At 29.4% G+C, this 18,175-nt stretch overlaps 1 protein-coding gene across 1 annotated transcript; it reads right to left on the bottom strand.

Annotated features, from left to right (window-relative positions):
* Positions 1-275: 275 nt before the first annotated feature.
* Positions 276-1,339, bottom strand: LOC124930570 (pectinesterase-like). The gene is made up of 2 exons (XM_047470902.1): positions 1,048-1,339; positions 276-967 (listed from the first exon to the last, which is right to left on the bottom strand). Exons 1-2 carry the CDS (start codon positions 1,337-1,339, stop codon positions 276-278), a joined length of 984 nt encoding a protein of 327 aa, XP_047326858.1.
* Between the last annotated feature and the right edge of the window lie 16,836 nt (positions 1,340-18,175).

Here is an 18,175-nt window from a genome sequence, read left to right as displayed (position 1 = left end):
GCTATTTCTTCTGGGATTAAATTTGTTCAAAGGAAAACTTTAAGACAAACCTAAATGTAGAACAGACTAAAGAATATTCAAAGGAATTACCAGATTTAATTATCAATTTTTATAATATTTTGGGTCCGTGCCTACAACTTTAATTATCAATTTTTGGTCTTTGTCTTGATGGCAAGACCACAATTTATATAAATAAAAATAACAAAGCATTAGCTACATAACACAAGTAAAAAGATAATTATAATATAACTCCAACTAAATAATAATAAATTAACCTATATTAAATCTAGATGATAAGGAACATGGTCGGGAATCCATGTGTGGCCTTGGATAAAATTTCGTACAGTGAAAGGAGAGGCTTGAGTTGTTGTATTGAGTAGTATGCGACCTGGCCAAGTAACTCTACCCGTGGTAACTGCACCCGGGCCTTTGTTACCATATTCACCATAGTACAACTTATCTAATCGGCTAGTTGGATCCCACGCCAACCAACCCTTGGGATCGATAAGATTATCAATATAGGACTGCATGATTACCACCCTAGAGTACACTTTCCATGGCCGTCCCAAATATGTCTTGAAAGATGTTAGAACCGGTTGCAATTCGCGTGACGCTTTGAAAGTGCAATTGTGGAAGACTGTTCCTGTAAGGCTAGTTGGATGATCTCTATCTTGGGCAGTAATCACATTTGGTTTTCCCGGAAGAGATCTCCCAACCAAAATTTCACAATTTTGGAAAACCACAGCTGCGTTTCCCATAATGAAGTCCACGGTACCGTGAATTTCACATTCTCGGTAGAATTGCTTCCCTGATTTCGCATATAAAGTGTCTTGAAATCCGAGAAACCTACACCGATAGAAAGCAGAAAATTCGGCTTCGCTTTTCAGTGCGACAGCTTGGTTGTTTGACGGGCCAGCAGTGTTTTCAAAAGTGATTTGCTTGGCAACAAATCCGTCACCGATGATATCTACACAAAATATTCAAAATTCAATATTTTTGTTTGTTAGAGTTATATAATCACTTAAATTTGTGTATATCAATATATACCTGCCGTAGGAGTTTTATCCGTCGCAAAGCCAGTTTTGTTGCTCCTGCTGCCCGAGACAATGGTCTTGTAGATTCCAGATCCTAGAAGCGTCAGACGAGTTTTGCTTTTCGGAACAACAATATTTTCCATGTAAATCCCAGGTTTGATTTTTATATACGTTCGGAATTTAACGTAGTTGGGAATCGCGTTGATAGCTTCTCCAATGATAGAAAATTCACCAGTTCCGTCTTTGGCTACGTAGGTGATTTTCGGGAGAGCATCTACGTACCAACCGATGTGTACAATATTCATAAATATTGTAAAAACGGAAATAGTTTGCAGCATATTCATCATGGGAGGATATCTGTAATGATATAATAAATTCAATATTCATTAGTAACTAATTAAGTTAATGTTAACGACATTGAGAGGTAGATTAAACTGACCTGGAGAGGAGGAGTCTTTTGAATAATAAAATTGATATCAAAGTTCACCGCGGCTGTGTACTAATAATCTAAACTCTAAATTAGTATTTATAGGAAGGAAGTAATTAAAACCCTTCCCATTGCCTTCAAGAATTAATTAATAATGGCGGATTGCTTTTAAATGCTGTATTGTTTTCTTATTGAGAAATATATATATATATTTAACAATTCGTTATACAAACAACCAAATAATAGTATTCCAATTGTACATTAATTATCTTCATTTAGTCTATTAACTGTAACACATCTTGTAAAATAAGGAAAGTTTTATGGTGTGTGACATATGTTTCCAATCAATATTAATTTGATTAGTTACGGAAAAGTTGTAAAGGCTTTTTTTTCTAGTTGCAATTTGTTCACTTTTTTTCAAATTTTGTGAGTTTGTTTTTCATATGTATTATGTATTAATTACTCAAAAAAATTAATTTATTATTATTATTATTATTATAAATTATTATCATTAATTCTCTTTCTACTTATAATTATTATTACCATTTTATATTTAAAAGTGTTCAAAATTATTATTACCATTCTAAATTACAAGTTGTTTGCCACCACTTTATTTTTCTGTCTTTTTAACTTCAAAACTATTATTATCATTCTACATTAGAATCAACACTTTATCATGATAAAGAGAAAAAATGAAAAATTTTCCTACATTTTCAATGAAAACAAATAATCATATTTAATTAGTAACTAGTACTTTATTGAAATAATTAACCATGCACCAACCTCTATTATTCAAGCTTGCAAAAATATTTCAAATTATGCATTACTATTGGGAAAAAATAAAAGTAATACATAATCAGAAACTTTATTATGTTCACATTGTTTCTAATTTTCTATGTTGTTTTTTAATGTATTATGTATTTGTGTTGGGTGTGCTCAACAAATAATCAACTTTAATTAGAAAATTAGTACACAAATATAGAAAGAAAAATAAGTCATGCATAAATATATATATATTTGTAAGAGGAAAATGTGTCATTATGTTTGTGCCTATGTAAGCAAATTATTTCATTAAATGCATGGTTTAATTTTGTTTTTACACTCATATTATTCAATTATTTGTTTATAGGAAATGTATTTACCTTATAAATAAATTTGATTCATAATTCCTTTATTAATATAGATTTATTACTAGTCGTAGTTATAATTGAACTATCTTCAATTTTAATTACTTGTGTTGTTTATGTATGTAGTCCATTTTTCTTTTTCTTTTTTGTTTATGTAATCTTGTTTGTATGCCATGAAGACATTATTTTTTGTATTTTAGTTGATCACTCAATAGAAAAAAAAATTAAATTTATAATTAAAGTAAATGGAGACGCAGCCTATAATAAATTTGAATACTATAACTAGTCTTATTCAAAACAATACTAAAAGTTTAATTATAAATGTTGGTTTCAAAACAAATTTTTTTAACAATCAATTTTTGTTAATAATATCATATCTAATAAGATGACATGGGTAATGTAAAGTAATGAGAATTTAAACATAGTGAAAAAAGATGTCATTTCAAGTAATATATAAAAACCAAAATGAAGAGTACAAGTTAATTAGTATCCTAAAATGATTTACCAAGTTTTCTCGTCCACCTCCATATGAAAAAAGAGTCTTAATAAATTGTTTGAAGGATAAATTGAGCTTTATAAAAAACTTTCATCTAAAAGTTGTGTAAAGAATGAACTTCGGGTCAAAGTGGGTCAAGTGTACTCGGTTGTTGATATGTCTAGTACTCGCCCTTAAAACTATTAAATTATTTTTATAAATATTAAATAAAAAAATTATTTAAATATACATTTTCGGTATCATGGAGTTAGACTTATCAAAAGTTTTTTATAATATTTTTTTTCAAAAAAATTAAAGTCCAATACTTATTGTAATATATATATATATATATATATATATATATATATATATATATATATATATATATATATATATATATATATATATATATATATATATATATATATATATATATATAAACAATTAAACAAGTTGAAGTTTCAAAAATATCATAACAAGAAAATATGTGACTTGAGTAAAAAATAAAAATAGGTTAGAACGATTAAAATTTGTTAATAAAAGATAAAATGTGTTAGTTAATAAAATAATAAATATGTAAAAATAGGTTAAATGAATAGAAAATGGATAAAAAATATTAATTAATTAAAAAATTATAAGCTGTCAGATATACTTTTTTAGTAAATTATGTTCCTGCATGTTTAACTTTGATCCAAAACAAGTTTTATTTATTTTTAAAATTTGGAATTATCTTTTATATATATATATTTATATTTATATTAACTGCAAATACAAATGTAAAAAATAATATTTCAAGAATATATTGTGTCAATGTGACACTTTCTATATCTTTAGGGTCTTTTTCCTTTGCATAGGAGTTTATTGATTAATTGCAAAAACACTATTCTTTAACCATATATAGTTTATTGAATTTTATTTATTACTAATGGAGAAATTATATTAAGCCACCAATTAAATCATTAATATTTATTTCACATTTTTTTTAAGATGGAATAAAAGAGATCTTACAATAACAACTAAAAAGAAATTGATTAACTAAGTCCTCGTAAGTGTTTGTATGTCTTTTATTTTGATTTTGATTTATTTTATTTTATTTTATTTTTTTACATCCTAGTTGATTGAGACTAATCACCAAAGAGTTTATTCAACTTGGTGAATCAACTAATGAAGCATTCAAATCCCAACAACTAATTAAGCAGTTATCTACAATTAATACACTAACCAAATTCTAAACAATTTAATTGTAAAATCCAAATTTAATTAATATTTAATTCATAAACAATTTACACTCAAAACATTTTAAGTTAAAAGAGATCATTATTATGAAAGTTGTATTAACAGATTAACTCTGTTTCCAAAATGTTAAAACGAAATTTGATTTTTTATATTTAATTAAAAATTTATTAAATATACAAAATTTAAGAGAAGTGTATTCGGGTGATGTACTCTTGGGTTGGGTTGGGTTGGGTTGGGCTTCGGGCAGGGATTGGGCTTGGCCTTGGCCTTTACTTAAAAAATAATCAAACAAACAGAAAATCAGTTCAATTTGTTTTAGAGCATTTCTCATAAGTCCTAATTCTTTTTCACTTTATCTTATTTTGACTTTATATAAAAATAATAATATATAATTTCAAAATTATATTTACTTATAAGATAGATATTTTAGAAGATGATCCTAAACACTTCAATTTTCATTATTTTAATGATTAATAACATGTTTGATTAATACAACTTAATTAATTAATTAATTCTAATTAGTTAGTAATTATGTGCAATTAAAAACCATATAAAACTATTTTCTTATCAATGTTTTTAATAATTATAAATTAAAACATTTTGTACTCTAAAAAAATCAAATTCAATTGTTCCTTCATCACACTTAAGATAAAAATTATAATTTAAACACGAACAAACTAAACATGCCTTAAAATAAAATAAATTTGTAAATGGATAACGACTTGAAAACGATTGTTTCGATCCCATGATAATTATATTTTCATACGAGAATAATTAAAACGTGAAGTTTCATACCATATGTTTGATGTTTTACCTTTGAAACTAAGGTCATAATTAAAACCTCACGAGAATTTATTGTAAATGGAAAAGAACCCAACCCTATGGAAAAATAAATACATTTTTAAGGGTTAATGATTATAAAAAATTAGTGTACTAAATCCAAAAACATTGTTCATACAAAAAAAAATATTATATATTAAATTGAAAAATAATCAAGATTCTTGGTGATTAGAGCACTTAAAAATACGACATTATATTAAGAATATGTTTAAGATTCTCTAAAGATTAATAGTTTTAGTTTATAGAATTATTTTTAATTGTTTGATTTATTTGTATGAATATACATAATAATATGAACTATATTAATTTTTTTTTACATGATAAGAATCAAATATATATATATATATAATCGAGTGGTGTCATTTATTTTTTAAAATAAAAATGTATTTTTAAAAATATTAACAGTATTTAATCAAATTTGATTAAAATCCGGTTTAAATTAATAAAACATAATTAATTTAATAAAAAATTATTTGTTAAAGGGAGTAGGTAACATGTGAAAATTGGGAGCAAATAATCTCCCCTCCCTAAACAAGGATAAGTTTAAACCATTTAATAATTATACAAAAAAATTTGAAAGTACATACGAGTGCGATTGCGTTTATATAAGATTGAATATAAGAACTAAAAATATTTGAAAAATAATAGTATTTAAAAATAAATTCCAAACGAAGCCTTAACCAAAATATTTTTTGGGGGAATATCCCGAATATATTTTGAAATTATTTTCTGACCTTTCAGAATTATTAAAAAACGGATTGGGGTACCATAATTACAAAAATAATTTTGGGTTTTGTAAAGTGGAACCAAACAGGCCTTAGGACCGGAGTCCTAGGGCTTGGGACCGTTTTTTTAGCGATCGGACACCGGATGGGCTTGGTCTAGACCGATGGTACTTTGGATCGGGACTCGGGATACTCGGTCAGAGGACTGGAGTGTTTGGTCCTAAAGTTCGGTAGGCTCGGTCATGAACTTGGATTGTTCGGTCCTAGGTATGGGAGTGTCGGTTCCAAATCTAGATTTCTCGGTCGTGAGTCTTGGGAGTCTCGGTCCCAAGTCAAACCTCTCGGTCCTAGGTGAAAACCTTCGGTGAGATTTCTCGGTCATTATTCAAGACCACCGGTCCTAGGGCTCGATCCTAACTCAAGAACACTGTTAGGATTTGTATCTCCAAAATCCGATCTGCTTGAAAACAATCTGTAAAAAACACAAGAAAGAAGAACACAAGAACACACAGATTTATAGTGGTTCACTCAAATTGAGCTACATCCACTTCAGCCACCACCAGATTTCACTATGAAGAAGAAGAAGGAATACAGAGTTTTTGCCTCACACTTTATCTCTCTAAAATTCTGTCTTAACCATGTTAACCCTTAATAATCACATATTTATAGGGTAAACATTCAGGTAATAAACCTAAATAACTTTGTTCAGGCCCAAGCCCAAACAAAAAGAAAACCCAATAAACTCTAATTAACAATGTAGAGTTTATTATAAGTGTAGGCTCCATAACTCAACAATCTCCCACTTGGAGACTAACTTCATCATCTCTCGATCGGTAATGGCTTTCCATTCGGTGTCTTAACGAAGAAGACCAACTGGAGTTGCACATAACTTCAGTTTCTCATTTGTCACAGCTTTCGTCAACATATCAGCTAGATTCTCACTCTTGGGAATCTTCTCAAGAGCTAATACTCCATCTTCTAAAGCTGACTAGATGAAATGATAACGAACCTGTATATGCTTCGTCCTGCCATAATAAACAGGATTTTTTGCCAAATGAATGGTACTCTGACTATCGCATCGCAACACACTTCCCTCGTAGTCTTGACCCAATTCTCGCAAAAAGGGTTGTAACCAAATCATTTCCTTAGCAGCTTCTGTCACAGCAACATACTCTGTCTCACAACTAGAAAGAACAACAATCTTCTACAATTTTGAAATCCAACTGATTGTAGTGCCTCCCAGAGTATAAATATACCCTATTGTGCTCTTCCTACTATCAACATCACCACCATTGTCAGCATCAACATATCCTTCCAAACCCATATTATACTTTCGAAAACACAAAGCGAGACCCGTACTTCCTCTTAAGTATCGTAGTATCCACTTTACTGCTTCCCAATGTTGTCTCCCTGGATTGCTCATGAATCTGCTAACAACTCCCACTGCATGTGCTATGTCTGGTCTTGTGCAAACCATCGCATACATAATACAACCAATGGAAGAGGCATACCGAACAATTGCCATTTAATTTTTCTCCTCCTCTATTGAAGGCGACTGATCTTTAGATAGTCTGAAGTGACTAGCTAAGGGGGTAGTAACTGGTTTTGCATCATACAAGTTGAACTTGCTAAGAACTTTCTTCACATATTCTTCTTGTGAAAGCTTGAGAACTTCTTCATCCCTGAAAATTCTCATCCCAAGTATTTGTTTAGCAACACCCAAATCCTTCATTGCAAAATTTTCAGCCAACTCTTTCTTGAGTTTGTTAATCTCATACAAGCTTGCTCCAGCAATCAACATGTCATCAACGTAGAGAAGAAGAAGAATGTACGATTTATCAAACCTCTTGATATAGCAGCAATGATCAGCTTCACACCTCAAAAAATTGTTACTTTTCATGAAGCTATCGAACTTCTTGTACCATTGCCTTGGAGCCTATTTCAAACCATACAGACTCTTCTGAAGCTTACACACAAGCTCATCTTTTCCTTTGATTTCAAATCCTTCTAGTTGTCGCATATAAATCTCTTCATCTAAATCACCATTAAGAAAAGCAGTTTTGACATCCATTTGTTGAAGATGAAGGTCTTCTTTCACAACCAAACTCAAAATAGTTCTGATTGTCATCAATTTCACTACTGGAGAGAAGATTTTATTGTAATCAATACCTTCTTTCTGTTGAAATCCTTTCACAACCAACCTTGCCTTGTACCTCATGCTTTTATCATGTTCTTCTTTAATCCTGAAGATCCATTTGTTGTGAAGTGCTTTCTGTCCATTTGGCAGTTCAATGAGCTCCCAAGTCTGATTCAACGTCAAAGAGTCCATCTCATCTTTCATCGCAGACTCCCACTTAACTGATTCATCCGATTTTATTGCTTCCTTAAAGCATTCAGGTTCACCTCTATCTATCAACAAGATATAGTTCAGAGATGGAGACCACCTCTCAATTGGTTTTCGATTCCTTGAAGATCTTCTCAACTGTATAACCGGTGTTTGCTGATTTACCTCTGAGGCCACATTCTTAACAATTTCATCTTCAACAACACATTGTTCTTCTTCGACAGTCGGTATATATTTAGCTGAAAATCCTCTCAAATCGACTGTACTAGTCTCTTCCAACTTGGAATCACCATCTGATGTCTTCCCAACACAATCTTTGTAAGAACCTATTCATTGAAGATAACATTTCTGCTACGAATGATCTTCCGATTTTGATTATCTTAGAAACAATAACCAAACTCGATATTACCATAACCAATGAAAAAACATTTATTAGACTTTGGATCAAGCTTGCTCCTATCACATTCATTAATATGAACATATGATAAACAACCAAACACTTTCAAATAAGAAAGGTTTACCTTTTTATTGCTCCAAACTTCTTTAGGAATTATGAATTCAAGAGGAATAGAGGGTCCCATGTTTATCAAATAGGCAGCAGTATTAATAGCTTCTGCCCAGAAGGTTTTAGACAGCCCTGCATGCAATCTCATGCTTCTAGCACGCTCGTTCAATGTTCGATTCATTCATTCAGCTACTCCATTCTCTTGAGGCGTTCGGGGAACAGTCTTCACCATACTGATCCTATTCACAGCACAATACTCTTTGAAATCTGAATTGATATATTCACCTCCTTTGTCAGATCTCAAGCACTTAACTTTCTGATTTGTTTCATTTTCAACCAAAGCCTTCCATTTCTTGAAAATATCAAATACTTCAAACTTGTGCTTCATAAAATATACCCATACCTTTCTTGTCGAATCATCTATAAATATCACGTAGTATTGTGATCCGCCAACAGAAGAAACAGGTGCAGGTCCCCACACATCAGTGTATACCAACTCTAGCCTTTCTTTCTTGAGCTCCTTCCCAATTTTTAAGAAATTCACCCGTTTCTGTTTTCCAAGAATGCAGGTTTCACATAACTGATGTTCAACAGACTTCAGTTCTGGACTCTGTTCATTCTTCAAAAGAATTTTCATCCCTTTTTCGCTCATATGGCCCAACCTGCAATGCCATAACTCACTGTTCTTCGAGTCATCAACTACAGCAACAACTGATTCTCTACAAGTTGAATTCGTGTATAACGTTCCAGTTTTGTGACCTCGAGCAACAACTATTGCTCATTTAGTCATCTTCCACGCACCGTTTCCACAACTGAAATTGTGACCTTCTTCATCAGGTTGTGTAACAGAGATCAAATTACGCATTAAACCTGGAATGTGTCTCACCTTATTAATCTTCCAAATAGAACCATTTTCCATCTTCAATTTGATGTCCCCCATACCAACAATATCTAGTGGCTCACCATCTGCGAGATAAACTTTCTCACAGTTAACAGCCACATAATTCTCCATTAATTCTTTGTGGGCAGTGGTGTGGAAACACGCTCCTGAGTCTAAAACCCATTAATCTATCGGGCTATCAACAGACAGAAGTAACGCATCAGTGACAGATTCTGTAACAACGTTGGCAGCATCATTTTTATCATCACCATTTTTCTTCGGTGCTTTGCAGTTCCTCTTTAAATGACCCTGTTTACCACAATTTCAGCACTCAAATGTCCACCCAGACTTGGACTGACTCCTTCTGCTCATTGACATAAATCTGCTCTTACCTCGATTGAAATTTTTATCATTACCTCTTACCCTGTTTTTCACATTTAGAGCAGAACCTTTGAATGTTTCACCAGAATCAATTTTACGAACCTCTTCAGCAAGAATACGATCTCTAACTTCAACAAATTTCAGTTTAGCATTTCCAACCGAATTACTAATTGTTTCCCTCATAGGTTCCCAACTATTTGGTAGAGATGCTAACAAAATCAGGGCACTAACTTCATCCCCCAAATCAATCTCAACAGATAGCAATTGATTCACAATTGTATTGAATTCATTCAAATGAGTAGTGACAGAAGTACCATCAACCATTCTTAAGTAAAAGAGTCTTTTCATTAAGTGTACCTTGTTGTTAGCAGATGGTTTCTACTACATATTAGAAAGAGCTTTCATCAGACCCATGGTGGTCTTCTCTTTTGCTACATTGTGAGCAACCGTCTTGGCTAGCGTCAATCGGACAACTCTCAAAACCTGTCTATCAAGGAGTTTTCATTCATCTTCATCCATCTTCTCTGGTTTCTCACTCAAAGGAACATGAAGCTTCTTTCCATAAAGATAATATTCATTCTGCATTCTCCAGAAGACATAATCTGTCCCATCAAATCTTCCAATTCCATGTCCTATACTATTCTCACTTGTCATCATTTCCAATGCTCAGATCTAGCCTAGTTGCTCTGATACCAGTTGTTAGGATTTGTATCTCCCAAATCCGATCTTCTTGAAAACAATCTGTAAAAAATACAAGAAAGAAGAACACAAGAACACACAAATTTATAGTGGTTCACTCAAATTGAGCTACATCCACTTCAGTCACCACCAGATTTCACTATGAAGAAGAAGAAGGAATACATAGTTTTTTCCTCACACTTTATCTCTCTAAAATTCTATTTTAACCATGTAAACCCTTAATAATCACATATTTATAGGGTAAACATTCAGGTAATAAACCTAAATAACTTTGTTCAGGCCCAAGCTCAAAACCAAAAAGAAAACCCAATAAACTCTAATTAACAATGTAGAGTTTATTATAAGTGTAGGCTCCATAACTCAACAATCTCCCACTTGGAGACTAACTTCATCATCTCTCAATGTAGAGTTTATTATGTCTAAAATTATAATTAAATTATTTTAACCCGTTTTTGAGTTTAATTTGGGTAAAATAAATACAATATTTTAATCCCAAATTAATTTTTGGATTTTCAACAAATTTTACTAATTAGAGTTTAATTATTACATTAATTAGCCCTAATTTGATTTTAACTTCTCCTTTGGAATATTTTGAATTTAAAAATTTAAAATATTATTTTAAAATTATAAATTAAGGTATGTCAAATTTTCATGTTTACATAATGCCCCTCACGAATCGAGTTTGAGTAAAAGAAACTTTGTTTTTAAAAACATGGGTTCAAGGTTGAACATTTGAAATTTGTACCCTAATGTGTAATAAGGTAGAAGGATAAAACATGGATGACAAGAGATGCTAGGAATGAATCATGATCATGATTCATAGGTTAGATCGCTACAAGATCATTCTTTATCTGTTGAATCTTGTTAAGGAATACACTATCACAATAGTCTTACTACATGCCTGTTGGATGACATGTCTTTGGTTGAGAATGAATTATTATGATAATCCCGAAGGTTGACTTAGCATGGCTTTATCATAACAATGATTGAAGATGTCTATCAAGAGATAGAACTTGACTGGGGAGTAGTTTTATCAGTTGCAAGTAAGATTCTTTCTAGATACCTATCAACAAATAGGACTTTACTGGGAAATAGTGATAATAATCACGCTATGTCCATCAAAAGATGGAATTTGCCACTGGAGGTTGGTCATAATAACGACTTCCATGGATGTTAATAATCAGATATGACTTATTTAAGGGGATATGTTATGACAATGACCTATATAGAAGTAAATTAAATAGAAATAAAATATAATGTTTTTTTTACTTAGATTAAGTCTCAAACAATCCCGCACATTCACTAACCATGACTAGTTTACATTTTTGAATTTTTGAATGAATTCCTTTGAGATTACTGAATCAACTCCAGACAACTTAAACTTACAAATTAGGACATGTATATAGAAGTGAATCAAATAAAATTTGTGAGTCAAGGTTTGAACTCAGATCCTCATAATCGTGGTGTGTTCGGATGCATCTCTTCTTCTTCCATTTTTTCTTATTCTTATTCTCATTCTTTTTTCTTATTTTTACACCGAGTTAATATGATACTAATGATCCTTTAATAACACTTGATCACCAAAATCAACTATTCAACCGGATGATCAAAGAATGGACAATTCAAATCCCAAAACTCGCCAATAATAAACTAGTCAAATTTAAATCACTTCAAATTTTAATCAATCTAAGAGTCAAAACCAAATTAAATAGAATATTTACTTTAAAATTAATTTTCATTAAATCGTCTTAGGATAAAGTGAGAATCATGACTATGAGAATTAGGTTAATTTATTATAAAAAAATAAACATTGTTTCCAAAATATTAAAACGAATTTCAGATTTTACATGTGTACGAATGAAATGCATTTACACATTTAAGCTTGAAATATTACAAATTTATAAAATAGAGAAGTAATACACACAAATTAAGAGAAGTGTAAAATTGTATATGAACCTTAAACCCCTAAATCCTAAATAAACAAATACCAAATTTCCATAACTTTCTTGATCTCTTTTGATATGAAACTGTAACATGCCTATTTGCAGGGAAGAAAAAGGGACGAAGAGAATTCAACAACTTGGAGGGGAGGTCAATTTCCTTAATCTAGGGTTCTACTCAGCGAACACGAACACATGGACAACGTCGGTTTTGCACCTTTTGTGCTTTAGTCGCCTATGGATTTTTGTTTGCGATGCGTGATCGAGGTCAAATTGGTAGGTTGCAGATATTGAGGCTAAGGGAGTATCTATGACTTGTCCCTTAATTTTCTATTTTTTAAAATTTAATTCAATATTTTTCTTAAATTTTCATGTGCTCGTTTTATCATAATTTTTGTTTTTACTATCTGATACCTACTCTAAAAAATTTCAAATCCACCAAAACTCTAAATCCTAGATTTTATCCCTGCAATATTTTAATGTACTTTGTTTCTTCGAATCACGACTCTTGTATAAGCGAGATACGTTGAGTCTGGCATATATTATATTATGAAAATATCACAATTATGGATGACAATGAGGCGGATCTGGGTCGGTAATACATTTACCATTCCCGTCTCATTCTACTTCGGAGATGTTTTTATTACCATATCCGCTCTGTTCGTTTTAAAAAAAATCTCTTGGGGGCGATGTTTATAGCATATTCCTTACAAATGATTAAAAACGGATAAGTTTTGATAATTCTTATTGATACAAGATTTGTACACACAAATTTTATTGAAATGAGATATAAAAATATATAAATAAAAATTCCATAGATATTATTGCGTTTATTTTCAGATGGGCTAAGCCCAGTGCAAAGATAAGAAGAAGCCCAATAATTGATTTAAGCCCAGACTGAGAAAAGAAAAAATGAAGAAACGCGGAAAGGAAAGTCAATTTATCATGCCTGTAATCAAAGTATATATGCAGACCATAACAAATTTGTATAATCAATTACAAAAAAAAAAAAGAAAAAAAAAAGAATGGACTGGTATATATATGTGATTCCTAAATTATTGTTTTTAATCAAATTAAAAATTATAACGTGAAAAAAAATACATTTTAATTTTAGTCTTAGGAATGTTTGGATGATGAAATTATAAAAGGTGATAAAGCTTAAGGATTCTTTTTATAAAAACATTCTTTTGACAATGGGTGTGAATGCGATTGGAGTTTGGCTCAGTCTTCTTGTTTATCGATTTCGTTGCACCATTATCTCACACAAAGGAGACAACCCTCTCACTGACATCCAGACACCACAAAAGAATTTGACATCTGCCTCTCATCAAGAGAATAGTATCTATTTATATTATTAGGTCAAATTTAATAAGCGGATTACTAGAGATTGTGCCACAATATTGGGCCAACCAATACCCAACAGACAAGTACTTCAAAAAAAAAAAATATATATATATATATAAAAAAACTTTGGAAAACATTTTGGACCAAATTAATTAATTTATTTATTTCAAATGTAACTTTTTTATTGGGTCTAATTGTCAAAGATATTAGTGCCATAATACACTGAAAACATTAACTTAAAAAGTAGTTGGGAATTATTCAGTAAACTTTAGAATTCTTTACCTAAAATGAACCAAATAATTATGTTAGAGCAATGAATTTCAAGAAAGTTCATCACACCCATATATTTGGTTCACAAACATTAAATTTAATTTCAAGATGAGAATACATTTTTTTTAGATAAAAAAGTTGTAACAAGACACTCAATTCAGTTTTCTATTAGCGATAATAGCCTAAATTAGTTGGCATATATCTTAGTGTTATAAAAGAGTTTTGATGGTGTTGTCCAATTTTAATAATAAAACAATTGAAGAAACAAGATTAATATTATGACTTCTTGAATCATTTTTTTTCTACTTATTTGATTGAATATATACTCTTTGGACTCTTGAGTGTAAATTGGTTTATCTATTATGGGTTTTTAGGTTGTCTTTTTTTATATGATTTTTAGATTATTTTTTCATTTTGCTTAAATAACACAAAAATAATTAATTAAAGCTATATTTTAATATAAAAACATTATACTTTAGATACCTACAAATTTAATAATAAAAAATATAGGGAAAGTGAACTAAAATCTTAATATATTTTTCCAAATTTAAGGTAAATTGTGAATTGAAAACTTAGTTATAGTTGCCTTCAAATAATATTTATTAGCAATAAAACAAGATTAATATTGACTAAATAATCTTTATATCCATCCTAAATGTAACTAGCTAGACATTAATATTTCTTGGGGAAAATTATTTTCTTTATTTTGTTAAGAAAATTATTTATTATCTTAACTATTGTAGAACTGTTATGATTTTAACATTATAATGGCAAGCTCTGGTAAGTTTATTTTGTAGAACCATTTTAATATTATAATGGCAAGCTCCATTCCATCTAATTTACATTTCTACCACCTAATGTTAGAGTAGTAATGCAAACATGAGAATATGATCGAATTTTTGCAACTATCATAAAAATCAAATCAATTCAACAAATAAAATTTGAATTCAAATTAAATAAGAGAAAGATATTGAATACAAACTTCCTAAACTTCATTATTTTTTGTTGAAGAGTTTAGAAACAAATAGATGATGAATTAGGAGAGATATTATATAGATCGACTATGCATTTGTAAAATAATTTTAAATATATATATATATATATATATATATATATATATATATATATATATATATATATAGCTAATTATAATTTAAAAGATATATTAATAGAATTCTAACTCAAGATTATATATATTTTCCACGAGAAGATAATTGTTTTTTTCTATGAAAACAATTAAATATGATCAAGCAAAAATATCAATTAATTAGGTAAATATTTTTATAATTTAAATCAAATGAGAATTACACATAGATAATTAATTAGTAAATAATAAAAATTAAAACCAACAAAATTAATACAAAAAAATTGCGATTTAATCACCTTAGAAACTCCATCGTCTAATATGATTATCTAGAGATATGTTCTAAATGATGTAATCTAGAACATATCCGAAAATCATCTTGTTTGGTCCACTATTTGATGAGATAAGTTTTCTGAAATTTTTAGAAAAAATAAGATTAGGTTAAACTTGATTATTGAATTAGAACCTTTGGAAAACAATTTCAGAGATTGAGAGATCCTATAAGTGAATAGTTCGATTTCTGAAAAATCCAAAATTTCTAAAGATCAATATGATCTTCATGGGAAGATTTGAGGCAAAATTGGAGTTTAAAAACTCTAAAATGATTCAGAATAAAAAAAAAAGTTTATATGAGATAAAGAAGGTGATTGATGCATTTGGTCATTTCAAATGGTTTTCGGACTATCCTTTTAGGCTATCAATGTTCATCATAATTCAAAAGAGTATCAAATTAAAAAGAAAACAATTTCATGTTCAATTCGTCGTAAATTTTTGTTATTCAAACTCATTTTGAAGATTTCTTTATGGATTGTTTGCACATTTTTACGACTTTCATTTGTTTCAGTAGACAAAAAAAACCAGAATAAGCTTGCGCAGTTGATATGTCATTGTCACGTATATATTGAAAGGCTCAATGTACATTAAAAATTGCAGTCTTATATTACTTAAAACAAATTTCTAGATTTTGTTTAGTAAATTGTTCTGTTGTTCCATTAAATTTCCCTTTACTGATTTATTGAACACGAATACATTCATATTCTTAAATTTAAATTTTAAAAATACTAAGTTACATGAGAATAAATCATCCATATTTATTTTAATATTTTATTTATATGTTTAACCCATTATGCTCCAAAATAGGCTTTTATTGACATTCTTCAAACCTCGATCACAAGTTTCCTCAAAGTCTCAATTGTACCGGTATTGAAACAAAATCAAACGTTAAATCGATAAATTTAAAAAATTCAAAACAAAACAAATCTAAGATCACCTGAAATATGTCCTTATCGGAGAATAAGCAAATGAAGAAAAATAAATGTTGAGAGAAAAAAACCGTAAATGTTTGGATCAATGGAATTGGAATTGGAATTGACATTAGAATCCCAATTCTAATTCCATGAGAGTTGACATTAAATTATAATTTAATTTCTATGTTTGGACAAATTATAGAATTGTAATTCAATCCCAATTCCTATGTTTGGGCAAATTATAGAATTATAATTCTTATATTTGTAAAATAAAATATAATAAAAATAATTCCCTAAATAATATAAATTTAATTTAATTCTCTTTTATTAATCCAATATAAACTAACATCTTCCACCTTAATATATTTTCTTGATTTTTACTGCGTTGATTTTCATTACAGTCGAACATGTTTTTGACACGTTTAACACATTTTTCACATATTTAACACGTTTTTGATATGTTTAACACGTTCAACACGTTTTTTTTACACATTTTCACATTTTTGGCACATTTTTGACATTTTAACACGTTCTCACACTTAAAACACATTTTAACACGTTTAACATGGTTTTCACGTTTTTGACACATTTAACACGTTATTGACATTTTTAATACGTTTAACATGTTTTTCATACGTTTTGACAAGTTTAACATATTTTTGGCACGTTTAACATGTTTTTCGCACGTTTAAGACGTTTAACATATTTTTCACGTTTTTGGCACGTTTAACACGTTTTTGGAATGATTAACACGTTTATCACATATTTAAAACATTTTAAACATGTTTAACATATTTTTGGCACGTTTAACACGTTTTGACAAGTTAAACATATTTTTGGCACGTTTAACATATTTTTAACATATTAAACACGTTTGGGCACGTCTAACACGTTTTTCGCGTTTTTGGCACGTTAAACACATTTTTGACACGTTTAACATGTTTTCTCCAAGTATTCTCCGATTATGTTCAGTGTTAGATCAAAACTGACTATAATACCATAAAGGGAATTGTAATTTTATTAGGTATTTATATAGTCACAAAATCAAATATAATTAAAAAAACTCTCAAATATTTTAAATAGATCTCAAGTAATTTTAATACAAAATATATTATAAACTATATACATGACACAAACTAACTAATATATATTAGTTATAAATAATACAATTAGTTAACATTAATATCCAATTAACTAACCTTAACAATAACTAATTCTTCAACCTCATGAATAAACATTCGCCAAGATCATTCATGGCTGAATTTAATTTGAAATTCAAGTATTTTTCAAATAATCTATTAATTTAAATAAATTTAAAATAATTCAGAATTTAAGAATAATTAGAAAATAACTATAATCATGCATATTATTTATCAATATTTCTCAATATAATTTAAGAATTATGATTATGGAATAACTTGATTCTTTTATAATTTAATCCCAAGTTAATTTTGAATTTTAGAATTATTTAGTTTAATTAAATTAAATAAATAGGTTGAATATTCAAATAAATCAGAAAAAAAGTTCAGAAATCTTGAAGACACACGTGCTATTTCTGGGATTAAATTTAAACATTTTAAATGTTCAGAGGAAAACTTTAACACAAACCTAAATGAA

The sequence above is a fragment of the Impatiens glandulifera genome, chromosome 3, assembly GCF_907164915.1.
Source record: "Impatiens glandulifera chromosome 3, dImpGla2.1, whole genome shotgun sequence".
In the NCBI taxonomy this organism is placed as follows: Eukaryota; Viridiplantae; Streptophyta; class Magnoliopsida; order Ericales; family Balsaminaceae; genus Impatiens; species Impatiens glandulifera.
This window is presented reverse-complemented; position numbering and strand designations above follow the sequence as displayed.

What these genes read in the sequence shown, in the direction of transcription:
- LOC124930570 (XM_047470902.1), bottom strand. Translation starts at nt 1,339, where the DNA reads ATGAATATTGTACACATCGGTTGGTACGTAGATGCTCTCCCGAAAATC. An exon ending in GGATAAAACTCCTACGGCAG is followed by an intron (nt 968 to 1,047) that starts GTATATATTGAT and finishes TATTTTGTGTAG; the next exon opens with ATATCATCGGTGACGGATTT.